Here is a 27,877-nt window from a genome sequence, read left to right as displayed (position 1 = left end):
CCCTAGATGTCATGCTGTGTCTTCCCTCCCAGGCTTACAGGGGTGTGGCTGCATGGTAGCTTCCTCTAGGACACTGTTGGGCCTTCTTATCCTGCCTGACCCACCAGACCTTCCTCTAAGGGAAGCAGAGCCTCCAACCTCGCTATTCCAACACATCCCCGTTTTAAACATGACTGCCCTTCAGCTTCTCCAAAGCTGCCTTCAGCTCCCTTCGAAACCCAGTGTTTGCGCATCATTGGTACTTACACAGCCCAGAGAGTAGAAGGGAAGATAATTGGAGAAGTTCTGTCCTAAGTAACTAAAAGGTTTGCTTTAAAAATACATCCAATTAGCACTTATCGTTATCGCTGCCCCTGTGGAGCAGCGTCAGCATCAGATAACAGAGAAGCACATTAGTCTGGAACTGGCTGCCTCCCAAAGACCCAGCTGGGAGAGCTGGACCAAGAAGAGAAGCTGTAAGAACCAGAAAAGATGCCCTGGCATAATTGGAAATGAACAGAAATCAAAGATCCTATTCACCAGTCTCTACTGATGTATCTTTCTTTGGGGTTAAGACAATCAGGTGAGGATGGCTAGAGAGATAGGAAAGCCTGTGGTGGTCATTTCTGGCATCCATTCTAATCAGATCTGAAGAACGAGTCAAACTACATGGCTCCGCCAATGGGAATCACTGGGATTACCTCAGAGTCAGAATCTGACCAGCAGGTGTTCTAGATTACTATAGGTTTCATATTTATTCATTCATTCGTTTAGAATAGGGGCTATCCTGTTAGGAAACGAGGCTGATTGGATTGGCTAAGTGAACTTTTGAGTTAGAAGTAGTAGAAGTTTGTCACAGTCAGTCACCAATGTTTATGTTCTGTCTATTTGTGTTTTCTCATATATATGTATATATGTATATACATATATATGAAATATTCCACCTGTCACACGTCAAGCATGTTCCAAGTCAACTTCCTACCCTGCAGATCAAAGATGTAATGTCAAACTTCCCCAGGGTATCCATATTCTGACAGATGGGCACTGAGGTCATGTGCGTCCACACAGCACAAAGTGAAGTGACAATGTGGCAGTTGTCAAGATAATTAGACAAGCCATATGAGAAAGTTCTATGCACAGCATACACCCAGAGTCACACAGTCTAGTTAAGGCATTAAGGTTTTCTCGTACAACAGAGCTATTCTAAGCCTAGAGGGTAGAATCATCCATCTATGCTGACTACGGCTGTAGGGATACATCAGTAACTTGGGCCAGGCTTGCCTTCTTGTGCTTTTGATGAGTTTTAGCTCTTTTCATCCAAGCCAGCCCCCACCAGGGATGTCAGTCATCTGCTCAAAGATGGCTACCGCAGGAATGGCTAGGTCCATAGACACTTACCCTTAGAGTGTTACCTCAAGCTTATCTTTATCGTGGCCACAGGTTCTGAGGGAGAGAAAAGGGAAACCAGGCTTACTTCTTCAGGTCTGCTTACAGAAGTAGCACATAGTGTCCTGGGAAAATGACTCAGTGGCTTGCTGCACAAGCATGAGGACCAGGGTTTAGATCTCCAGAGCTCAAATGAATACTGAAAGGTAGGGGGCAACAGCCTGCCCGTGGTCACAACACTGGGAAAACACGAGACGAGACAGGGCATCTCTGGAGAAACCAGCCATGTTAGTGAGCTCTAGGTTCAGCTGGGAGACCTACATCAATAAGATGGAACATGATCAAGGTGTGTCCCAGCATCAACCTCAGGTGACTGCCTGCATATTCACCCACACACAGGGATACATACCCCTTAAATTAAATGACATCAAGTTACATCCATGTCTACTATAGATCAAATAATCCATCCCTCTAGATCTGAATGGGGGAAAGACCCTAGCTCTTGACGACAGGAGCTACGGCCACATTGTGATGAGATGGAGAGAGGGAAGAGAAGGGATAACTGCGGTCAGAGTTGCTCATGCTGTAGTAGGCAGCTAACGCATTGCTTCCTAAGCAACTTGCTTCTTCTGATGCCCCTGGTATCTACCTATCCCTGCCCTGAGATGTTCGAAAGAACTCCACAGATATCTCCAGAATGGCTGGATAAGGGGAGAGGCTGGCGGCATTTTAGCTATAGAGTATATCTGGAAAATCTCTTTCTTGTATAACAACTCTGTGACCCCCATAACACTGACATTTTTGGCCCAACCTTCAGAAACAATCAACCGTAGGCTTTCTCCTCCATAGCCGTTGCTATTCTAATCCCAAGTTAGATTTTGCAAAATTGTGGTCTCATGTGCCCTAGACTTCTAAGTTGATTTTTAACAAGATGCTTTAAAAGACTAAGATCTGTCCTGGAGAAGTCCTCACTGAGAACGGGATGAGGAAGATAGTCTCCTCCGGACTGTGTTCATCCTAAGCTCAGCTTCCTGGTTCCTCTGTGACACCCACACTCACCTTATGTCCAGTGTGTTGTCTTTATGGTTTTTTTGATCTTGATTAGGTGAACCCCAGTGAAAGCACTTATATTCTGTCTGTCCATGTTACAATTGAGTCCCCCCCCCCTCCCACCATGTACCATCCTGCTGTCCTGCTGAACCGGACTCTGCTTCAGAATACTTCCCACTATGGACTCTGAGTGACATGAGTCTCCTTCAGACCTGAAATGTCACTGCCCACTCAATATCTCTCCTGCTTACTTTCCACCCTGACTTTACCCGATAAGGCACATTCCACTTGTTATCTGGGTGATTCTGAAATTGTTAACATTATATATAAAAAGCAGGGGTGACTCTCTAAGGTCATCTTGGTTATTATTTAAACACAGCAACCATAACAATAATAGAGTGTTATGATACTTTCCCACGCCAGCATACAAAATAAAAGGTGATTTTGTGTGGTCCAGCACATCTCTATCCCATAACATCACTGATGGATAAGCACAAGAAGACAAATGTTCATGGAGGTTAAATGGTTATGCAGCATCTAATAATCAGTAACGGGCAGTCTCTAAACAAACAGCACAGGTTTTAAGAATAACTGAAAGCTCTCCTCTGCCCACTCCCGGTGTTATGTTATGCCTCTTTCAGTGAGTGTGGGATGATCATAGTCAGAGATCCCCTGCCTCTACAGTGAACTCCAGGTAATAAAAGATCTTTAAGATATTCTTAAAGGAATTATGGCTTAAAGTATGGCGCCAAGAATCATTTTAAATAAAACACTATTCCAAAATTCCCAATTTTAATAGAGGGCAAAGTGCTTGCTGCCTGACCATGAGGATCTGAGTCTGAATCCGTAACACCCACATAAAAAATCCAGAACATTGCCACACATCTGTAACCTCAGCACTTGGGGTACAGAGACAGACATCCCTGGAGCTTGCTGGCCAGCCAGAGGAGCTGAAACAGCAAGCTTCCGGTACAGTGAGAGAGCATGTCCCAATAGATAACTTAGGGAGAAGTAGAGGAAGACACCTAACTTTAACCACTAGCCCCACACACACACACACACACACACACACACACACGAGCACATACATATATATGCATTCATAGAACACACACATATGCACACACAATAAATAAATTGTATCTTTTACTTCAATTACTACCATATTTGACAAGCAATCCTTATGTTTTTCTCACCAACAGAAAACACAAGATTTACGAATAATATAGTTGTCTTTGAGAATAAGCCTTCATTTTTATCAATGAGTCTTACAGGGTTAAGTCATATAATCTCAGTGAAGCTGACATCATATTAATATTTTTCATTAGCGTGGTAAGGCTATTCCCAAATCTTCTGATTACCATCCTGAAAGCCCTTTTTTTTTAGCATCTCAATCCAAGGAACAGGCAAAAAAGGATCAGGAGATACTTGCATCTGAATAAGCTCGAAAACTACAGTCTCTCCAGAGAAAAAAAAGCAAACGCCTGATCTTTAAAATCAACTACAACACTCTCAAAATCTAGATTCGTGGGGTTTTTGTAAGACATCTGCAAAGACCTAATTTGGGAAGGAAATGATTTCAATTCCATAACAAAAGCTCCAGATGAGAATAGCTCACAAAATTATGGTCCTGGACCACATTAATGCATTCTTGCTGAATGAAGCCAAAATGGCTTCTCTTTCAGCTCTTTGGTTTAAAAGAGAAATGATTCAATCACTCTGTGTGTGTGTGTGTGTGTGTGTGTGTGTGTGTGTGTGTGTGTGATATGAATGGGCATCTTTACATATGTTTGAAATTAAAATTATGTAGGTTTACTTGAATGATATACGACAGATAAAATCAGTAGCTAGTATGTTCCATCTATTAGCTATAATAAGGGTAAAATAATGTTTAATTAGGAATGTGCTATTTATACACTTGGATTTAATAACATGTATTGATCTATTTGTAACTAGGGAAGCATACATTATTTAATCATATACAGTATGAATTATAATCTATAAAATGTAGGAGATAATTTTATGGAAGAATTTATCCAGTGTCACGGTTCAAATGCAGCGACTGAGAGTTAACTCAAATTACTTTTAATTTTATGATCCAGGCTGTCAATCAGTGTGACATACTTCTTGGTTCTCCCATTTTAGCTTTATGGCAATTTTGATGTGTATTTTTTTTTTCTTTTGGCAGTGAGAGTTTTAAAGATTAGATGAAACAATGTTGCTAATATCTAATTTCCTTGTGCTCACTCTTAAAATATAGTAACTATTTTTAAATTAGATGTTGTCTTCCTCCGCTAAACTGAAACGTTAAATTCTTATTTTGTAGCCATCTTTGGTGAAAATATTCTCATTTGCTGAAATTTACTAGTTTGAAGATTGTATTTTTATTTTTAAGTGTGTGTGTGTGTGTGTGTGTGTGTGTGTGTGTGTGTGTGTGTGTGTGTGTGTGTGTGTGTGTTAGTGTATATGAGTACTATGCCTACAGGGGCCAGAAGATGATATCAGACATTCTAGAACTAGAGTAGCAGGCAGTTACCAGCCCGATGTGGGTGGCTGATAAAATTGACTTTATCGGCTCTCCCTGGAACACAAACTGAAAGTGACATCACAGTTTGAAATAACAGCTCTTTGGTCCTAGAATGAATGTGTGGAAAGAACAAGTTGGGTCATTTCTGTAGGAAAGAAGAGGACAAGGCAAGGACTGAGGGGAAGGAGAAGAGGCAGACAATTAAGGTAGAAGAAGGCTAATCTAGAGAGTAGATTTATGCTCCAAATCAACTACTGTTTCTTGTATTTCTTCCATGCACACACCGGAAGTCTCAGGAATGCTGGAAACGCAGGAGTCTATCCCTTACCATCTTGGTTATGCCTACTTTCCCAACATCAGCAATTCTTCATAATGATCAAGAAAATGTTTTATAAATAAAGGAGAAGTCATCTGCTTCTTTTGATTTAAGGAAACTTAAATATCCCTGGGTTTGGGGAACATTGGGGATATTAAAGATTCTTCAAAAAGAACAGGTAACTTCTCATTGTGCTGAAATGGGTACCCTCAAGACGGGTGACAGGCAAGCAATGTTTATGAAAGATGATATTAAGAAATGACAACATATCAATCAAGAAAAATAGTGTTAAGTGTTTGACCACAAAAAAAAACCCAATTGATAACTTATATGATAATTAATATTATATGATAATTAATAGATATGATATTATGATAATTAATAGATGTGATTATATAATAATTAATAGATATGGAATGAGATATGACTTCTGTACTTTTGATGCTAACTCACTGCTTAACCCCTATGACAACTTACAGCTAAGAATGTCTTTCTGTACTTTCTTCCCTCTAGTTGCAGCTAAAATGTCCTTTATTCAAAGGCCCCTAACTATTGCCAAATCCAGTCTCATTCAGATCCTATAGACTTACTAATCGTTTGAGTTACTCTTTCAGAGAAAATGACCTGCAGCCTGAATCATTATTCACAAAGAATTAAAGGCCAATCAAGATGAAGGATGAAGCATCGTTAATGCTGAACAAGGCCTACTTTCCTAGCAATAACAAAGCCTCGAGAGGTCGTCAGGATGAAATGCAATCCATAAAAACATAAACTATAAAGCCCTGGACATAAATTGCAAGGAGTAAGAGGAATCTCTGGCATATTGGGGAAGATTCTTTAGCAAATCAACAACCGTAAACTATCAAGCTGCATAAACTTGTCCCGAAACCTGGGTCGCTGTGAGAGAACCCAGTGCCTCCGAGAAGCAAGACTGCTTATGACAAAATTGCAAAGAAAGAAATTAGCTATTAGATGGCACCGTAGTGTGAACTAAAGAGCCAGTGTTTCATGTAGATTTGAGAACCTCTCCCAATCTCTATAACCGTACGCTGTGTTTAGTTCTGATCTAAATTTAATGATGCCACGACTTAGCTTTATAAAATTTTATCTCGTTGTATTCTTAGGGACCTCAGTCAGTAGAGACAAGATGTGAATGAACCAGCTGATTAGACAAGGTTTCCTGAACACTGAAATACAAAACAAATATAGAGGTTGCTAGAGAAAAATCTGCAGCCCAGAAATTCAATTACGGAAACAAGTGAGTGTTAGAATAGATATTTTAAGGCCTCAGAGAGGTTTTATTTCATGACTAACAACATGACCCAAGGCACCTAAACCATGTTGATTCGATTACAAAGACAATTCTAGTGCCTGGTACTAAAGCAATGTTAGCCGAACACAGATACTTCAGTAATGGAATGAGCAAAGTGAAGCAATGAGCCAGATGGTGGAAGAAGTCAAAATATTTTCAGGTCTTTCTGTGGAACTAACCTGGACCCTTGGTGGCTCTCAGAAACTGAACAACCAAAGAGCATACACAGGCTGGATGTAGGCCTCCTGCACATGTGTAGCAGATGAAGGTCTTCGTCTTCATGTGGGTCCCCCAACAAGTAGAGTGGCAGCTGTCTCTAAAGCTGTTGCCTACCTGTAGACCCCATTCCTCTGACTGAGCTGCCTTGTCCCGCCTCAGTGGGAGACAATGCAACGTGTCTAGCCCTGCAGGGACTTGATGTACCAGGTTAGGTGGATACCCAAGAGGCCCCACCCTTTTAGAGGAGAAGGAAGAAGAAGGGTCTGTGTGAGGAGGAGACAGTGATCAGGATATAATGAGAATAAATAAATTAACAGAAAAAAAATCTTCATGTAGTTACCCAGAAGAGACATGACTTCAAAAGACCTGATAGTTAGCATATAACTTTAGAGGAAAGTAAGCAGTGAACTAGCCCCTCCAGCATCACCCCACTAATAAAGTCAGGAGGAAAGTTACAGAAGGTATAGCAATACAAAGAAAGAATATTTAAAAGAAAAAACCTTTACTGCAGTGTTATTAACAGACAAAAGGTTGCAACCAATTCATAGGTACAATTTGTTGTGTTTGGAAAAAAAAATAAGCGTTGAGACTCTGTTAACCCCTTGTTCCTAGAAGTCTCTTATGTGGAGAAATATGCCTACATTCAAGAGACACTTAGCTATCATGTTTAGCCTTAATAATTAGGACATCAAAGGGGACAAGCGTTAAATTAAGACGTTGTTTTCTCTGGTTTCATCAGGTTCTTGTAGAACACTATTTTGGTGAACTGTTAGTACCATCCATTAAAAAAAAAAAAATCAAAGCTCAACAGACAATGTCAGTGTGTGTAACTTATTTTAGATGTAGATGCAATACACTGTTCACACTCCATAGTCGAAAGAGCACTTTTTATTATCAGGCTTGACCAGCCCACTACAGGCCATCAGGCCTGAAGCTGTGAATCGATCCATGGTTCAAACCTTTATGAAAATGAATTGCAATATCTTAGAATTCAAGACATTCACAATCTAAAACTGGTGTTGTTAATTTCTCGCTCCCGTGCATTTAAATGTGTCCCAAATACATCCACATCCACACACACACACACACACACACACACACACAAATGCTAAAACTATATCTCTCTGAAAGCAGAGCAGGTTGTGCTTTGTTTGGGTTTTCATTTTTGTTTTGTTTTGTTTTGCTTTGAAGCCTACCACTTTCTGGCTATAATTATGAGGAAGACAGTCTGTGCAACCTTAGGATATGTTTTTATCTAATTAAATTGCATGTTGCTAAGAGTTAGGCTTGTAAATGACACGTTCTTGTGCTTTGAATACAATATCTTTGCAGAAAATAGATTTTATTTTGAAAAGGCATATACACAGAACTGGGAGAAGCACTCCAAAGATAACTTTGTCACCATGTCAAATGTAAGCATAGAAACCAGGATACCTGGATGCTAGTGCCAACCCCACTGACAACCACTTGTGGGAGACATCTCATACCGGTAGCTGTCGAATGTGTTTCTTCATGACCCTAGAATTAGAACTTTGTTGATTGCATCATTCAAACTCTGGGGCAATGAAGAACAACGTTCTTCTCTCAGTGAACAACAATAACATAAAATCACTCGACATTCTGGCATATCATGTGTGGATTCTTTGAAGTATTGGGTTTTTCTCCACTCCTGCTTTACCAAATTTAGAGAAAAAAAATAGAAAGATGTTGCTGCGTGTTTATAATAAGAGCTGGGAAAACTGTTTAGTTGGTAATGTGCTTACCTTGCAAGCATGGAGACCGATGATGCTTGCAAGCATCAGATCCCAGAGCCCACACAAAAAGGCTAGAAATGGAGGTGCTCACTCTGGAAAGGTGGAAACGGACGTGTCCCTGGAAATTGCTAGCCATCCATTCTGACCTAATTGGTTACTGAGAGACTCTGCCTCAAAAAGCAGTTGACAGACCAGAAAAAAAAAATGATACCCACGGCTGTCCTCTGAGCTCTACAAGCATGTGCATATGTTCTTAGACAGACAGACAGACAGACAGACAGACAGACAGACAGACAGACATGCTTAAACAAATTTCTTGCCAGCCGGGCGGTGGTGGCGCACGCCTTTAATCCCAGCACTTGGGAGGCAGAGGCAGGCGGATTTCTGGGTTCGAGGCCAGCCTGGTCTACAGAGTGAGTTCCAGGACAGCCAGGGCTACATAGAGAAACCCTGTCTCGAAAAACAAAAACAAAACAAAAAAAAAAAAATTCTTGCCAGTGCTGCATTAGACACAGTGGGGACTGAGTTGCTCACAAAAGTGAATCTCATGACTTCAGATAAAACTGCATCATGCATACATTCCTCTCCTGGAATCGAATGTTCTTCACATAATCTGTCTGATCACTTTAGAAATACTATGTGCAGCTTCTTGTCCCCATAGCAGATATAGGCTATACTGTATAATCAGGAATAAGTACAAATCCCGCTGTCCCTGATCCAGGCAATGAGGCTTGGTAGAAAGAATGGGTTCCAGTTACTTAGGAACACTGAGGTCTTTGCCTCTGAGTCATCGACTCCAAATGGGTTTTGTGTGATTCTGTTTTTATGATTTCTCTAATGAATGGGGTTTTTTTGAAATCCATTACAAGCAAACACTGATCAGCTTCCAAAGTACCCGAATCAGTTACCGGCTTCGGTTGCAACTTTAGATGGGAGGAAAGAGTGGAAGGGAAGAGTGGGCTTCAAGAATTAAAATATCAAATTAGCATTTTCATCCAGTACACATGGGAACATCACTTCTCAAGGGTGTATCTCCATGTGCAGATTGACAAAGTTAAAAAACATAAGCTCTTACATTTTCTCCAGCTCTAACATGACAGGAAATACTTCAGTCTTTTTATGAAGAGGAACTAAAATTTCTTAAATAAGCTTCACCTTGGTGCTTAAAAGCATTTCATACTGTTTTTTTTTTTAACAGAGTAAAACATAGCCTAAAGGGGATTTGTTAGTTGACTTTCTGGAAAGGTTACACTGTTTAAAAGACTGTTGATATAAAAGGAAAAAAAATAACATTAGAGAATTATATCTATGCATATACAATTTATGTATATATGTACATATCTAATGTTGACTGCCAACTCCATGGACCTGTGTGACTGCAGTGTCCTTCTGGTCAGAAAGAAGCTTGGGTATAGAATTCTGGTGATGTCTCAGGAAGAGCGCATCACAGATCCGAGGAGGACAAAGACAGACACAGGGAAGCCAAGAAACCAGCAGAACCACCAACATGGTAGTGCAATTCACTTACTCTATGTCTCACAGCACAGCACGTGAGGAGGTGGTGAGCTGCACCACCGCCTGGGAACCCAGAGCAAATGGCCCCATATATTTTGTAACAAACAATAAGCAGCTTGATCTTCTTTCCCTAAGAACAAGTACCCCAAAGCGGTCCTGTTGTAATCCTGATGTGATTGGACAATGACAGTCCGAAACTGACTAGCAGCAGAAACTATTCAGGACCTGAAGCATCACTCAGTAAGCAAAGATAGGCAGAGATGCTCAAGGTACATCTCCTCCAGCTTCACCTGTCAATCAATCTGCCATCTTAGCCAGGCATGTTCACATGGCTGTGCCATCCCGTTGACAAGTGAGATCAGGTACTTGCAAATGCTCAGACCAGATCTGTTCCCACTCTTTTCAGTCAACACTTGATTAAAATTACTATCAACAGAAGGCCATTGATAAGATGAGACTGACGTACAGTATCGAGCTTAACTGTGCCCTATGCCACATCAGACAGATGCAACTAAGTCCCAGAGAAGACTAAAGATCTAATTACAGGAAACCACCTGGATTCCTTGCTCATCATTTGCATATATTAGGCCAGCATGCTGTGGGTACTAATCCAAAAACAGAAGCATTTGGAAGTCGCATCTGCCTTCTACCATGTTCATGCAGACTATGGGTTAAGGCCAATCAGAGATCCATCTACCATCAGAGAGTGCAGACTTACCTGCCGATTTCTGTGGTTCTTTCCATCTCGTTGGCTATAGTTCACAGAGTGAAAGATAGCTTTCTGAGCTGTCTCTAGATCTGAATGCTGGTGGCAGGGACAGTCTTCACAGTGCTATATAAAAGCAGGAAACCATATAAACAGTGATATTTGTGATCTCCCTGGGATTTCAATAAAGGGAATGTTTACAGAGCTCCCCATTACCACTGATGGTGGTTCATTAAAGATGAGCTTGGGCATGAGGAGATGGTTCAGTGTATAAAGTGCTTGCTAGACAGACGTGAGTACCTGAGTTTGGATCTAAGCACCCATGTTAATACCATGCCCAGCAGGGTATATTTGAAATCCAAACACTAGAGGTCAGGAGCAGACACAGGAAGACCTCTCAAGTTCACTGCCAGCCAGCTTAATCAAACCAGTGAACTTAGGACTCAATGAGAGACCATGTCTCAAAAATAAGGTGGCAAACAATAGAATAAATTGACGTGTTGATCTGGCTTCTACGTGCATGAACATAAACACAAAAAATTAATGAGTTCAAAAATGGGGCTCATCACCCCATCAGGATTCACTGACAAACTTGATTTAGATTGCTGTTGCATTGGTTTGGTTAAACCAGATGGCCATGGTCACCCAGTGGTTATTGTCTAGACACTAGACGTTACATAACCCCAAGGCACTTAGGTGTCATGAGAAGCCTAAGAATAGTCATGAGCATAACTAACAGGGATGCCTCTCTGTGAGTTCATGTGCATGGAGATTCATTGTCTAGAGATGCCTCTCGTAACATCAGGCACAGTGAGATCATTTAGGGTCAAGCCTGCCAACAGTTCTTCTGTTAGCACAGCAGGTAGACAGAGGTGGTAAATGCAGCCACGGCACCATTAACAGCTTGCTGCTTATTTCTGGTGAGTCATGAGTTTGCTCTGCCAGACAGAAGCTGTAAGATAACAGGGATGTTATTATTTCTTCCCTATACCTCCAGGGTCCAAGCTGTTCCTTCCACAAATAAAATGGTTACTATCAAGGTCAAAGCATATGGGCTTAGAATCCCAAGAGGTATCTCTGGCTAGAGGCTGACTCCCTTCCCAGAGACCTGTAATTCAAAGGGGGCTTCTGGCTGATCTATTGGGATAGCCTCCAATGTTACCCGCTCCTTTTTGTCCAGCCAGTTTTGATGAGACTCCCATGTAATTCAACAGAATGAATGCAAAGATAACACCTGAAAACTGCCTCCCAGAGCCAGGTTTCCTTTTTTCTGATAGCACAAGCCAAGGGTAGAGAATGCTGTCTCTAGGGTTAGGTCATAATTTTTTTTCCTAAGGGTTTTGACATGAATGGTTGTTCATTATGTCTTTTCAGAGCTAATGAGCTTCCCAAGACAATTTATTGAAACCATAAACATAAAATCATCAATGTAATAAGACCAGATCAGCTTCAGAAAACCAGTGTTGGCTTGTGTTTTGATCCTCCCATATGGTGGTAAATATCAGGAGAATTCAAACAGTACTCCAAAGGCTAAAGTCATGGCATGGCTGAATGGCTGAGACCATGTAATGCTCTTGCAAAGGTCCTATGTTTGGTTCTGAGAATCCACAAGGAGTGACTCACAATTTTCTGTAACTCCAGGGGCATTCAATGCCCCTTACCTCAGTAAACACCTGCACTAACATGCATATTACACACACACACACACACACACACAATAATAATAATAATTAATAATAATAATGACAAATAATGCCTCAAATGCACAATAACATTATGTGGGGCTTATCAGAGAAAATTATTTTTGGCAAGCAATAACATTAAGAAAAATAGAAGATGGAAGTTATCATGATTTGAAAAAAAACAGCCCCCCTTTATAGGTGCATATATTTGAATGCTTGATCCCTGGTTGATGGAATTGTTTGGGGAAGAATTATAAGGGTTGTTACCTTGATGGAGGAGATGTCTCCCTGGAGTGGTCTTTAAAATTACAAAAGCTCCCCCCACTCCTTCCTGCTTGTGCATCAGATCTAAGCTACCATCTACTTTTCCAGTGCCATGCCTGCCTGCCTATTGCCATGCTCCCCGCCATGATGGTCATGGACTCATCCTCTGAAACTATAAACAAGCCCCTAATAAACACTTTCTTTCATAAGCTCCCTTGGTCGCGATGTCTCTTCAGGACAATAGAACAGTAACTGAGACAGAAGTCCCACATGGCCTAGAATATGCTGTCATAGTCAGTTGATCCATTTCGACTCACAGTGCCCAGGACTGCAGGCTGCAGTCTGGAGCAGCCAGCGCTATCACGTCAACTGAATTTGGTTGGCAACCATCCGCTGTAAGCCTCCAGATCCCATTAGCTTTCTGTCCTTGAACACCTCCTTCAGTCATCTCTTCACAAATCTCCTGCCTCGAATATCTTAAGCATTCACAAAACAAGCGTGTCAATTATCAGTAGAAAACGAGCCGGTGGTGCTTAGCAAGGGGTCCAATTAGCCTTGCTTACTCCAGATCCTACTGTACTACTGAAAGTCCATCTGATGAAATGCACAACCCTAGTCCCCCAAGAGAACCTAGTGCTTAGTGACCAGGCATATTGCGAAAAGATAAAACTTCATATTCATCCCTAGCCCCTCTTATCTATGTATCTCCATTGTACTCATGGAATGAGTCCTCTGACCTTCCAAGTTCAGGCAAGAAAGTCTATAAAGGAACGATTGCTCTAACACAGTCAAGCATGGTTTCCTAGTTCTTTTGGTGATCGCCACACAAGAACTGAGTTCCACAGAAGCAAGGCTTTCACCTAGGAGGACCATCTTCCTTTCCTCAGAGCATGGGCCTCATGGCATGATGTCTGGACTGAGCTTCTCTGGAGACTATCTAGTTGACATTCCAGTCCTCAAGGGGATCACTGCCTCTCCTTGGGCGTTTTTGGAAGGGGTTGGTCTTTCCTGTCCCAACTAATGTTTTGGATTTGAGGAGTGTATATGACTTTAAGAATAGTGACTTCCTCCCGGGGAGCATATGACCCTAAATAAGCATGTTGTAGGTGTAAGATCTCCCAGCAGGCATGGTTGTGTGAAGGCCCTGATTTTGCAGAGAGAAGGGCAATTTTATAAACGTTACTACGTTATACTCCTGGGGAGGAAAGATCTTTCAGTTCAACACAGAATATGTTGGGAGCAATATTATTCCTCACGTCTTGAATATCTTCTCCATGGAATCAGGGCCTCGGAGAAATCTTCTCATTTCTTCTGTTTAGGGTCCTGACTAAAACAGAAATCCAGAATAGCCATCAATAGTCACGCTCAAAATGGGAAGTGAATCTGCTTGGTAACAATAGTCACTCTCCTTAAATATAGGGTCTCAAGTGAAGTGGTCTGTGTACTACTGTTGTCGATGTAAAAGCGTAACCTTTGCCCGGTCATCCTCACAATGACGGAAAGCCAACAAACAGCTCACAGCTTATTAATCAAAGCATTTCTACTCTCTCTCCCTTTCTCTATCACTACTAGTTTATATCGCAACACTCTCTCTGGGGACATGCTGCCCTTCAGATATGTTTCTAATAGTGATGTAGGCCTAGGTTTCTCTGACAGGATCCATAGTATGTCCTCCCAGGTGGCAACTATGGATGGACACTTGTTAAATTTTACCCGTTTTTCATTAACTTTCATACATTATCTCAACTCATTTTTATCTAGAGGTAAGACAGAGGTAGAAAACCCATTGCCTCCTCTGACACCACATATCTACCAGTCACAGAAAATGTCTACACATGTCTCCATTTAGCTCCTTGTCTAGCTTGACATCCTGATTTTTACACCACCTTGGCTCTGAATCCCAACTTCTTAGAAGATAACAAAAAGTCACAAGACTCCAAAGGAGATGACTAAGCAAGCAGGTGGCATCCCTGCGGTAACTCTCCAGATTGTAGCAGAAAGATAAAAAGATTTCAGCTCATTGCTGTGCAGCAAAACAACAGACCTTGAGCATGCTGGAGCTGCTTCCTCTAGCCATGAATCCCCACCGGGGAATGCAAAGAGACCAGATGGCAGTTACACACAGAGTGGGTTCTGTCACAGTTCACAGACCCAAAGCCAAAGTCTCAGCACATGAGGGACCAATAACCAAGCCTCTTCCAAGAGCAAACACTGACATAATGGTCAGCATTGTACTTGCCCATGGCATCTCCGCTGCCTGTGTGACAAGTCACAGACATTGTCATCTCTAGGGGAAGCTGTATTCTGGCACAATCAGTGTGATTGTTTAGTGACTTCTGGTCCATGATGGCCTGCTCCCCCTGATAGTGACATCAGTCTGATCTGGTCTTTGTTCTTAGCAAATACAACCTGGCATGACATTGAACAGTTGTAAAACTTACTCAACTACATTAATTGTTGGGAAAAATAAAATCTTGCAAGCCTTTATACTTACCATGCAAATGCTTTCACACCTCACTAGTTTCGACAACAGGAAGAGCAACAAGTGGCTTCATTGTAAGACATTCCATTCTCTTAATCTCGTAGCTCATTTTTCAAATGAGCTACATCACATTCTCACCATTGCTGGGCAGAAGTCACTGCTCAATGGACATGCTTCACAGTGGGAGGTGAATGGGATGGGAAACAGAAAGGCGTTTTAGGAACTGGGTGTGAAATAAAAATGGTTTTCATTCTATTTTTTGATATTTTGGTTCAATCATTATCGATTTAACTGGAAAGGGAGAACATGAAGGATGGAGCAAGGGAAAGAATTTTATTTAAGATGTATTTTCTAAGACCTAGTGTACTGGCATGTTTTTGCAATCTTAGTGCTCAAAAAAAGCTGAGGCAGGAGGATCTCACATTTAAGTTCACCCTGGGCTAATGAGTAAAATTCTATCTAAAAAAAAAAAATTTCATTTTTTAATGTTTCATATTTTACTTACTTCACATTGTTGGCTCAGAGTTAACACTGATAATAGATTGATGTCTTTTAAGTTTTTTAAAATTTTATTGTTTATTTTTTAGTTTTTTATTTATTTTATTGGTTATTTTATTTATTTACATTTCAAATGTTATCCCCCTTCCCAGTTAAACCCCCTATTCCCTCCCCTATGTCCCCTGATCCACCACTCACCCACCCCCTCCAGCCTCAGTATTAGCATTCCCCTATGCTGGGTTATCAAGCCTCCAATGGACCAAGGAGTTCCCCTCCCACTGATGCCAGACAAGGCATCCAACATATGCAGTTGGAGCCATGGGTCCCTCCATGTGTACTCTTTGGTTGGTGGTTTAGTCCCTGGGAACTTTGGGGGAGGGGATGTTTCTGGTTGGTTGATATTGTTGTTCTTACAGTGGGGTTGCTAACCCCATCAGCTCTTTCAGTCCTTCCCCTTACTCCTCCACTGAGGTCCCCATGGTCAGTCCAATGGTTGTCTGTGTGCATCCCAATAATGATTAGTATATGCAAAAACATATTTACGATGACCCACATTTTGAGCACCTAACAAAAGTGGGCTGCAGATGAAGATACACAGGACAATGTTCAGTACAGTTCTTATATCCAGAAGACAATCATCAGTGTGTTCTCTGACCAGCCCCCAGTCCTCACTATCTTCACTCTTCCTCTTCTTTCAGCTAGAAAATCTGGAAGCAGAAACGGCTCCATTGCCCTAACTGGGTACCACGCCATCCAGACCCTCGCTAAGCTTAGAGGCTGCCATCTACTTGGAACCAGGTTGCTGTCAGGGTGTGTGGGAGGCTCTGGTTTCCTGGGAAACCATTTGACCCTGCATCATTCAAAGTCATTTCTCTCTGGCTACTTCACTCTGCACATGAGAGACACCCAGACTGTGTCAAGCACTCAGAAGAAAGTGACTACAGGACACTACTGTATCCAGCTCATGTATAGAACCATCAGAAACACCCAGTGGACCACAATACTCTGTGGTATGTGAATTTCGATCATCATAGAAGGTGACCCTTCTCTATGTAGAATTTTTATTTTCAAGTGAATACTTATGACCTCATCAAAGGAAAAAAAATGTCACTTGTTAAATTCACTGTAGTGATGCATAAACTAAATGCTACCTCTGACCTCTGACCTCTGACCTCTGACCCAGTCACCTTCTATGGAAAGTTACAGTCTTTTTTAGCCTTTTGTGAGGGAATATGTCATGTCCAACTTAAAACTTTCACCTTCAAGATATGGTTTAGTTAAGACATCAGAGGCACCTTCGTTTCTTGATTTTTGTGTTGTTTGAAAGAATCATCTTCCTCCCTAGCTGGGTGTTGAAACTGAAAGGGATGAAAACACAGTGCCAACTGCAGAATGGTTGATTCTCACACTGAAAGGACTTACTGAGAGGTATAATGTGGGGTTGGGGGAGGGGCTGTCCTTCCTAATTCCCTTGATGTCCTCTCAGTGTTCACAAGGTCAAGTTCATAAAGTCACCCAGTGAGCTCATCATGCCATCATTCCGAGCAGGAAGCCAACAACCTCACTCTCTTCATTTTTTCAGTAATGTCTCCACACTGCATGCTGTCTTTTGTATTATTTTCCCTGATGCCTTCTGAATCCGCATGATCAAACAACAGATGTTTTTCTTGGGTGCCAGGAAAGTTTAAGCACTTTTAAAATACGAACCCGAAAAACATAATTACAAGATAGACTCAACCATATAGAAAAATAACATATGATGGGTTTTTCCACCCTGTATCGTGACTTGAACATGAAATATTAACAGTACCCCAGACCTCTCTCCCCGAAGACTTGCATGGATGCAATGCTGTAATCATTATCTTGGTCTCTTTAAATCTTGGCTAACTTTCAATATTTTCTTGATACGATGGCAATCATTGGTGTAGCTTCTCTAAGAAAGTCTACTCTGACTAATTTTCTTTGACATGACATGCAGTTGAGATTTGGCCATCTCTCATTTTTATATCTGGAGGAATGGACAAATCAGATGGCCAATGCAAAGGAGTGAACTTTGAACTTTTGTCAGCCTTGATTACATGAATTTTGACATTGTCTGTGGAGATGGGAGTAAAAAAAGCAGGGGGAGGAGGGGACTCTGGTTCCCTTACTAGGGTTCCAGGGACTGCAAGCAGCCATCAGATACAACTATAAAATGTGCATCCCCTCATCTGTCTAACAGACACCAATGCGCTCCAGATATCCAAAGACAGTATTTCTGGAAGACAGCTGTCAGGTCAGAATAACTGAATTTACTGTCTCAGATCTGATTGGCTATAATTACATGGACCCAGCTATGTATCCATTAGAGGAGGGGAAAAAAAAAGTTCTAAGATAAGTGTTTTAATGCTTCCTTTCAATGATGTCTCTAATAACCTCCATTTCTGAGACATTACATCCCAGGATAAATGGGCATTATGTTGTACTTCTTACATTTTCTGATAGAAGTAATTAAAACCAGAATCTTAAAAAGATTTAGCATTTTAAAATGGACAAGGCAAATGGGACTCGCTAGGGAGAATGAAATATCTGCATGTAAATATTGAGGAAGAACATTCTCGCCTCCGGTATGGTATTTGACACAAGTTCTCTCAAGAACACAGTATTGTTTCTACTCTTTGGGCTTTTCAGTGTTTCTGTGTAATGCCCCACCCCTGGTATGAATTAACTGATGTGTGGCTCAAAGCAATTTGGCCTTGACGTAGGACTTGGTTCAAGCTTTTTTCTACAAACGTTATATGTAAATATGTACAAGTCTATATCATATCATCTTTGAGACTCTACAAAGAATACAGAATTCTTGTTCTTGAAAAGGTTCATTTTAAAAATACATTCCAAAGCCAGTAAGGTGTTGCCAGTATGTTTTTTCACAGAAAGCCTCTTTATGCCTATGTGCTAAAACTAACTCTCAGTGGCTCATAGAAAAGCAAGAGCCCTCAGCCTGGAAGAGTAATTTTTCCATTGTGACCTAACGTTAAAGAAAATGAAGTTGTTATTCTGCCTTCTGACTACACCTGTACCTTCACAGAGGAAGCTTCTTCCTCACTGCTGTCTATTAATTTGGCTGCCCCAGAATTGGAGGCTATGGATGTGAAGGGGGAGGTTTGAACTTTGGCCGTAACACTGGAAGCTCGGTGTTACTGGGTCCGAGGCTCAGTGGCCTATCTTCCTCCATACTTGTCTTCCTGTGTGCAGCCTCCATCATGTGGCTGTCAAGCCTTCTCCTGACCAATCTCTAGGAAGGAAAGAGGCAGGAGACGGGACTCGGCCAGGAAAGAGTGATCCTACAATGAAGAGAGGGACAGCCCAGAAGGAATGGGGCCATGCTTTTGTTTTAAACTCTTTCCTTCAATATTCTGGATCTGCCTTCATGTCGTGACACTGAGGACAAGTTTGGAAGAACCATTAAAGAGCTTTAATCTGAAGGTCAAGTATATGGGTATCTGAACATTTGGTTTGGTTTTGTATAGTGGTGAGTTTTTGCTTCATAGCTCTGTGCTCGGGCAGATTGCATGCGCGTACCTGCCCAGGGGCTATCTTTGGATCCATGAAGGAAAGAAACACACACCATTAGATTCTTTTTAAAATGCCTTGGATAACTCGATGGCTGGGCACTCCTAAACCTTCTCCTGCTACCCCAGGCCCAATCAGGGAAGTGGCCACTGGCCACATATCGGAATCTCATATGGCTGGTTGGCTTTATCTCCTAACACTGCTGTGTCCCATCTTTCTTCCCCGACCCATGACGAGTCTCTCCTGTTCCTCTCTGGGTCCTAACCTGAACAACTCTAAGGGCACCACCCCATCCCCAACCATTGGCTGTTTTGATCCATCAGAAACTAATTGGTGACAAGGACCTTTAGCATTTGGGCACACAGATTCCCGACTGAATCAAAACATTAGAACCAATCTCCAACAGTTTGGGTTTTTTTGTTTGTTTGTTTGTTTGTTTTTTATTTGATTTGACTCATGGTTCTGAGCAATCTATATAAGATTTCTTAGCTCCTATCTCCTTGAAAGAGTGACCAATTATAGCAACCCTCTTGGGTCATGATCAGGATTAAATGATACAAAGTCTTTTAAAAAATACTTTTGCTCTGTCATGTACTAAATGTTTTCTATTATTTGTGAAATTATCAATGTTGATAAATAAAACAATGATCATAGGTAGTTTAGGGGCCTCAGAGATATATATCCTTCTCTGGGATACATTCTTTCCTCTCCTTTGAGTTGACTCAGAAAACAAGTGTACAGAACACCCCTAAGGTCTCCATCTACTAAGACTTAAGGCAGGAGGAGCACATGAAAGACCCAAGTTTATGACATCCATGCTGGAGATGATTCTATTTCACTAGAAATAGTTTTGCCATACACACTATGCTCCCCACTGTCGTAAAAAGGTCCAAGAATTATAGGATGGCCCCTGTTCAAGGAGTAAGCGAGCCCAAGTGCCAACAGCTTCTTGCTCATGATGTGCTCAGATGTCATCGTGGAAGGCCGTGACATTTCTTAGTGTAAGCAGATGAGTGTCCTGTTTAATATAGCCAGTATGGGTGTGTTTTAGGATTACACATTACAAACATGCAGATGACTGAAACTTAGGTTGAGATTATAAAGTGGGCAGGGCCCTTGGGCCATGAGTCAGACACAGCTGGAAAAGGCAATACTCTTCCTTCCTGCCCTCCTCGGTGTGAAATTTAAGTGCAGCCATAAGTACAGATTTTAATGAAGGTCACAGTACACACTTATAGGAAGTACAAAGTGATTTGGAAAAGTCTGTTATTAAACTATATTAAGTGTGTAATGTGCAGAATACTGAAAACTGGCCTTTTTCTCAGAATATATGCCCAGGTTCTAGAAACAGACCTGCTTAACTACTTTCATGGATGGCTGTATTTCTCCCCAGTGTTTCCAACTGATCAGATATTATATATTATATATAATATATATAATATATTATATATTATAGTACTGATCAGATATTATCTGACAGGTTACAGCTTCACCTGACTCCCACCCTTTCTCTTTTCCTTTCTTATTTTTCACTTCTACCCAAGACAGGCTCGTAATTCATAGCCCAGGCTATCCTCCAACTCCCTATGTAACCCCAGCTGGCCTTGAATTTAGGATTCCCCCTGCTTCAACCCAAGTTCTGCATTCACAGTTGTGTGCCATCACATGTACCAAGAAGAAAAAAAGAACTTTTTTAGTATAATACAAACCCAATGCCGTGCCTACATTCACCAAGACCACTCAGTGTTAGCCAGAAAAATCCTGTATGTTTCAACACAAACACAGACATATTTCTAACTTCCAAAGGATGCATTATCTCTCTCTCTCACAAGGATGTTGTCTGTTTCTCTCAATGGCTTGCCCCCATCCAGAGTTGTATCGTGCATCAAAGAGTGTTTGGTTCTCACAACATAATTATGCTTGTGAAATCTAAGATTCACTTAAAATCCCTCTAATAACATTAGTTCTCAGCAATATATGCAACTTCTAAGTAGAAAAATGTGTATCTCTTCTGTGATCTTGGAGAGCTAGTACAGAAGCTCTTTTGGAGAGATGGGGTACAGTTTTTTCCTCAACAGTGTCACATGTAACCATAATAGGAATATTTAGCAGCCAAAAATATCTTTCAGGAAAGAGTGTTTAAATGCTGTCTGTGAGTTCCTTCTTCCCACCTTGCAATTTGATTTTTTAAAAGGAACTGAGTCTGGAAAGCAGGCTGTGGCATTCCATTTCCTTTTCAAGCCTCTTGAAAGGAACTTCTGTTGTTTTGCTCCAAACATGGAAATATTTTATTTAATTGGCATCATTGACTAATGTTGGGAAAATTTTCATGAATACACGGTTAGCAAATGCCAAATGGGATTGCAAAGAGAAATAGTATACGCTGAGGAAGACTCAAGAAGAGAAAGGGAAGAAATCAAGCAGTGGCCATTTCCCTACGAATCTGTTTGGAACCAAACAAAGTCACTTACTTGGAAACGCAGCAGTGAGCTGGGTAAAACCATTTTCATTGAGAGAAGGCAGAGGTTACGATTGTTTGACTTTGGGAATATGATTTTTCCAAGAGGTCAAAGCAGAGGACTCTGGGATTTTTTTTTTTCATTCTGAGGACAGCAGAAGCACCCCAATACCTCACAATGCTTAAATCCAGATGCTTTCCATATCCTGGCTCCCTCGAGAGAAGGACATGCATTTGCTGAGATACTTTGTAAATCTTAGACAGTGGCAACATAGCTGTTTGATGAGGCAGCCAAAAAACCAAGTCTCAAACTCAGTTTGCAGCCCCTCCAGGCTGCAAGTGCCTCCATAGGTTCAGTTTGGCTGCCAGAGGTCCTTAGGAAAGCTGAGAGCAGGAAACTCGTTTTCAGTACACCATCCAAAGATCTCCAGGTAAAGGCAAGCCAATGGATCCTGCTAGATCTTGAGAGACACTAGAATTCTGTGATCCTCAAACAAGAATTTGCCATTTACGTTGATTTTTTTTTCCTATGGCAGTGCTGGGGTATAGTATTTAATTCTGTTCTTTCTGTTAGACTAATAAATGTGAACTTTTTCTTAGGAATGAGCAGAAACTTTAAAAAAAGAAGATCCTGTTGAGACAGCAAATGTAGACAAAATCGCTAAGTGTTTGTGAATCCTTGAAACACATTTGCTTGCTTTCTAAGAAGTGTGGTTTATTGTCACTCGTTTGCTTGTTTTCTGACTGGGGGACACATCACTTGTCATATTGCTCATCTCTTGTTGTGTTCCGAACAGGTGTCTTTACACAGATATGTTCTCTTTAGAACAATAGGCACCAGCTCACCCTCTGCAGTCAGTCCTAGGTGGGTTAATGCGCATGTCAGCGCTTCCTATTGAGACAGGCCTGAGCTCTTGCCTGGCCACTCCCCTTCTCCATGTCTCCTAATGGCTGGCTGTACTCCATCAATTTGAATACTTAACCATTTAGCTTTTAATGTCCAATATCCATCCTACCTACCAAGAAACCCAATCAGTTGGTTCTTGTTCTCCTGAATCTCTGCAGGTGGCAAACCTGATTCCCCATGTCTGTTCCTGCCTCTGCAGGGGTCCGTATAGAAAACAGGAACATAACAAGGCCTCTTGTAACTCTCTTTAGCTATGATGCAATTTGTTCCCTTCTGCCCCCAGGCTCACCCTTGCTCCTGCTCAGTGAGAAGCTGCTACTGATGGGGCTGTATTAACTCACAACTCATTTGCTTTATGGAAATTCTGGGCCTTTATTTCTCAAGGGAATAGAGAAACTCAACAGGCCTCCTTCCCAGCTGGTTCTTTCCATGCAAGCTACTGAATTTATACAAATTGGGTTCAAGTAACTGGTTATTTTTAGGGATTTATAATCTCAGCACTGCAGGTAGTAAACTGACAAAGGTTCTCAGAATCTTGTCTGTGTCTGTGACTCAGTCACTCAACATGACTAGGGGCAAAATAAGTAAATTCTGGGTTAAGTAGAACTGTTAGTGATTCTGGATTTTGTTTGTTGGGTTCTGTTCGTGGTCTGTGTGATTGGGAGAGGTTTTGTTTGTTTTGTTGTGGTGGTGGTGGTCTGGTTTGTTCTGTTTTGCTTTTTGAGATAGGGTCTCATTCTGTATCCCAGGTTATTCTAACATTCACTATGGCTGACCTAGGTTGACCTTAAACTCTTGCCAATCCTTCTGCCTCGGGCTCCTGAATGCCAGGGTTGCAGGCATGAGCTGTCCTCTTGAGTTGTTTCCCATTGTTTTCTGATAAACTTTTTCTCGCTATTGAAGGAACCAAATGGAAATGACATTAATGCCAATGGCATATGCCTAGACACCTTTATAATGAATGCCTTCCTTCTAATGAACTATTTTAAATAATCTATAAACCAAATTATACAAAATAACTTCTGGAAGTGGACATTCCATCCCCTATAATGTTCAATAAAACTGATTTCAGCAAAATCTAGGCACTGGGACCGCCCACTGATCCCAGCATGGCACTGTGCATTGGTGTGCATATAAAAATTTGAGTATCTTTTAAAGTGCTGATTCTCTCATGACAAGACTGAAGCTTCCAGTAAACAATTGAGAGATCAATTAGGTTCCTGTTTTCTTATTGATTCTGAAGACAGAGGAAACATCCTGCTGGCTATTTTCCTAACTGGCCTGGCTTCTTGAAGACAGCTGGAAGCCAGCATCCACAGACACCATGAAGAAAAGAGCCTAGCTACAGAACTGAGGGAGCAAGAAAGAATACAGTAAGTAGGAATTGTCAGAGAATGGCTGGGCGATTTTCTCACATAAATTTCAAATGAGAAGTGATCTTTCTGGCTTGAATTTGCTCAAGATTCTGACATCTCTATAGGAAAAATTGGAAAGTAATGTTAGACTGACTCTATATACAAAAGTCAGTTTGATTCTGTCATGTTTAAAGAACATATGAGCTTAGATCTAGGTCTGTCTTTTACAATATTTTTGAAGCATAACAACTTCATGTCAACATCATAGAATGTTGGAGATTCCCACACAGAAATGTGATTTGAATTTTAGTATATGGTTTGAGAAGATCAATCACAAAAAAACTAAAATGTCAATGAATCCCTTAACTGCAAATTCTATTTCTCAAAAATATTTATATTCAATTGGAAAATCATTTTATAAATGGTATTAAAGTATATATACTCACCCTCATGACTGAAAAACACATGTCCTGGAAACACAGGACCTGGAAGAGCTTTGCAGCCTCTCATAAATACAACCCCTCATGGGATTTTCATTATCTTTTCGGTTTTTTTAATTGCTGGTTTGATAAAAAATCATCTGTTATCAAGCAGGGTCTTCATATTTACAGGATACTTTAACATTGCCAAGACTCCCCAACACTTACACACATATGCACAGGTGCACACACACACACATATAATATCATCATTGCTGTCATCATCATCATCACCACCACTACCATGTGAACCTTTGGGAATTATTTGGCAATGGTGGTCAGAATAGGAAGCATCCAATATAGTTTTATCAGGGATTCATCACCGCAGGTGAAGCTGCAGAACCAAGAGGTTACCTGCAAATGCAGTTTTGTTTTGTTTTTATGTTTACTCTAGAAAGACACTTAAAATGAATCTTAGAATATGCTTGCAACAGGCCTTTCTTATTTCAGCCATTCCGTTATCTCTATGTGAGCTATTAGTTCCACTCAACATATGAACCACTGTAGAGTCTGAACCCACAAAATCCAGTGTTCCTGTTTAGAACTTAATATTCCTGCCATAAAATTTTCAGCCTTGAGCACAGTTTTGTGAATGTTGAAATATCAATTTTCATTAGTTTAATGAAATAGTTTCATACGCTTAACTCAGAACTGAGTTAGAAATATTAATAAATACATATATCCTTGTTATGTGGCGATTATGGAGATAATAATGATATCGATGCAATTATATAAAATTCTATACACCTTTATATAGGAACATGTCTACCAATGCAAAAGGAATATATAAATAGGTATATAGTGGTATTTTAATTCAATTATAATCAAAGACAAAAAGACAATTTCCACTTGGCGATACATTCCATGGGCTTTTCTCCTAATAGTTATACTTTTAAATGTGAAGCAATTTCATCTCATTGTGTTACATGGAATATAAGTGAATTAGTTTGCAAATAGAGCTTTCTAAAAAAAAAAACATTTAACAAGATCTATCAAATATAATAAATAAATAAGGTTTTTTTTTTTTAAGAAAAAGTGTAAGTTTAAACATCAGGTGTGTTACATGTCGTTAAACTCTTTATAACACCGGTAATGCACTCTTGATATCCAAAGACAATTTCTGCTAGAAGTAAAATGCACATCATACATCTGAAATTCTGGTAATCAACGACAGTCTTTAAAAATAGTCTGTAGTGTTTCAGCAGAGAAAAAAAATCAAAATATAATAATCAATCTGACTAGAATCTCATGTAGCTAAGTACACGTATTTTAAGTAGATCATTGTCTAGGAGCTGCGTATCTCTCCAGCTACACAAGTGGAGGCAGAAGAGTTCTTTGGACCATGGTTTTGAGTCTACTCTAAAAGGGCATTGAGCCTTCTCCCTGTTCAACTCTTCCTTTCATTCTGGGTTATGAGAAAAGACTGCAATTGACCTCTTTCCTGAAACTCAGGGGTTGATTTGAATCTAGGATCACTATTTAAGATCAGCTTCTGCAACAGGGGAACATCTTAACCTACAGGAAGTGCCAGAAGGTCCCACAGAGAAAGAGAAGTCTGACATAGGTCATGCTTTGCAGACTTTGTATTTGTGTAAATCAAACTACAATAGTATCTTCCAAAACTGTGTGTGAAATCCATAGGCGGAGCATGAGTTCTGCACACTGCCTAGCTGGATTGTTTTTTTAACAACCTCCCCAACACACACACACACACACACACACACACACACACACACAAACACATACACTTTGCCTTTCAAAAGCATTTCCCTAGGAATCTGGGTTTACCTCTTTGCCCCTGCTAGAGACATGTGTACATGGTTTGTTGTGATGGTTCACAAAGGAATGCTCAAAGGTACACAGCATTCTCTCCTGAGAGACCGACCCTTCTTTAGTGTGTTGGTTATATGTTTACATGAATATGTTGACTCTACAATAATGTAATTATTACAGAAATAAGCACCTTCGCTTGCAGAGAAGACTAAGCTATCATTTTATACTTTATGCACATTTCCAGGTAGGATAAAATGGTCAAATGTAGCTTTTCCAAAAATTATCTGATGTATCGCAATGGCTCCTACACAGATCAAAGTGTTGACTGGTGTGCATCAATCATTAGGAGCATTGCTGAATTCCTTTTTGCAGCATCTCTATTTGACAGCTTATAATAGTTGTATGTAAAAGCAATGTGTAAACTCTTGCACTGTGTGACCGTTGATGTGCCAGAATCCACAAACATTTTGGGCTGTATTGTGATTTCTTGCATGCGATGTATGCTCCTATATGACTAATAAAGAAAACCTACTCGTAAAGCAAATATAACTCGTGTCTTTTTTATTCTCGTATCATAACTGCTCTGTCTGTGGTTAATAGTCTCATGAGGACCTGAGTTCAATCTCCAGCACCCATGTTATAAATAAATAAATAAATAAATAGCCAACTATGGTGGCATGCACTTGCAATCCAAGAATTAGGGGTGGGGCTGAAAACAGAGTCTCTGCAGATCATTAGCCAGCCATTCTACCCTAATCCATGAGCTCCAGGGCCCAGCAGGAAGCTCTGTTTCAAGGAATAAGACAGACAGCACCTGAAGAATTATAACCAAGTTGATTTCTGGTCTCCACATGCATGCATATCTGTATACACACACACACAGACACACATACACACACAATTACACACATACATACTCACACTCATATACACACACACTCACAAACATATATACTCACACACCTACACTCACACACATACACACACACACATACACACACACACATAAATATTAAATATCTCCAGATAAATGTTGTAATGGAGGCTTAAGCTAAAGGATTACACTAACAGTATATTAATTAATAGTGTAATAATTTTTAAAAACAAATAATAACTTTGGTACTCCGTAATTCAAAGTGAATTTTAAAAGTAGGCTTTTTGTCTTCACACTTTCTAGTTTTAGAACCAAGGTGGCCTCAAAGCTCGACAAGCACAGTTTCACTAGCCAGCACTATCAAGCCAGCCAAACAGTAGTCAGCAACAAAAATCTCTCCGATCTACAAGACACAGCTGAAAATACAAACCTCTAAAGTCATTTCTAACACACTTCTCAACAAGAAACACACTATCAATACACGGTAAGCACTGAAAGTCTTTGTAAGAAATATGGATTTCCATAGGAGAAACAGTTAGTGCCTAGGTATTCTTTTGAGTGTGAAGTCATCTCATTCATGCTAATGCGTTTAGTGAGAAAATAATAAACTACTTCAAAACCTGGGTAACCTCAAGTCTTATATACACAGAAACTGTTAGGTGTTTCTATGTGAGTTCTACCGACCACAAGATGCAGCTTCCTGACACACGCCTTCATTACTCTTCTTCAACCTCCCAAATCCTGGTGTTCCATTCCCTAACAATTAAAGACAAGTCCTGTTTCAAGACC

At 40.6% G+C, this 27,877-nt stretch overlaps 1 protein-coding gene across 1 annotated transcript in view; it reads left to right on the top strand.

The window, feature by feature from the left end:
- Oprm1 (opioid receptor mu 1) overlaps positions 1–26,748 on the top strand; it is a 62,646-nt gene extending 35,898 nt beyond the window's left edge. The window contains exon 4 of the mRNA XM_076926738.1: positions 16,389–26,748. Coding sequence (XP_076782853.1) covers positions 16,389–16,427 — 39 coding nt within the window. The 3' untranslated portion in view covers positions 16,428–26,748. The remainder of the gene's footprint in view (positions 1–16,388) is intronic.
- Positions 26,749–27,877: the final 1,129 nt, after the last annotated feature.

Source organism: Arvicanthis niloticus, chromosome 28, assembly GCF_011762505.2.
Source record: "Arvicanthis niloticus isolate mArvNil1 chromosome 28, mArvNil1.pat.X, whole genome shotgun sequence".
In the NCBI taxonomy this organism is placed as follows: Eukaryota; Metazoa; Chordata; class Mammalia; order Rodentia; family Muridae; genus Arvicanthis; species Arvicanthis niloticus.
The sequence above is the reverse complement of the archived record's forward strand: the minus strand, read 5'-3'. Positions and strand labels throughout refer to the sequence as shown.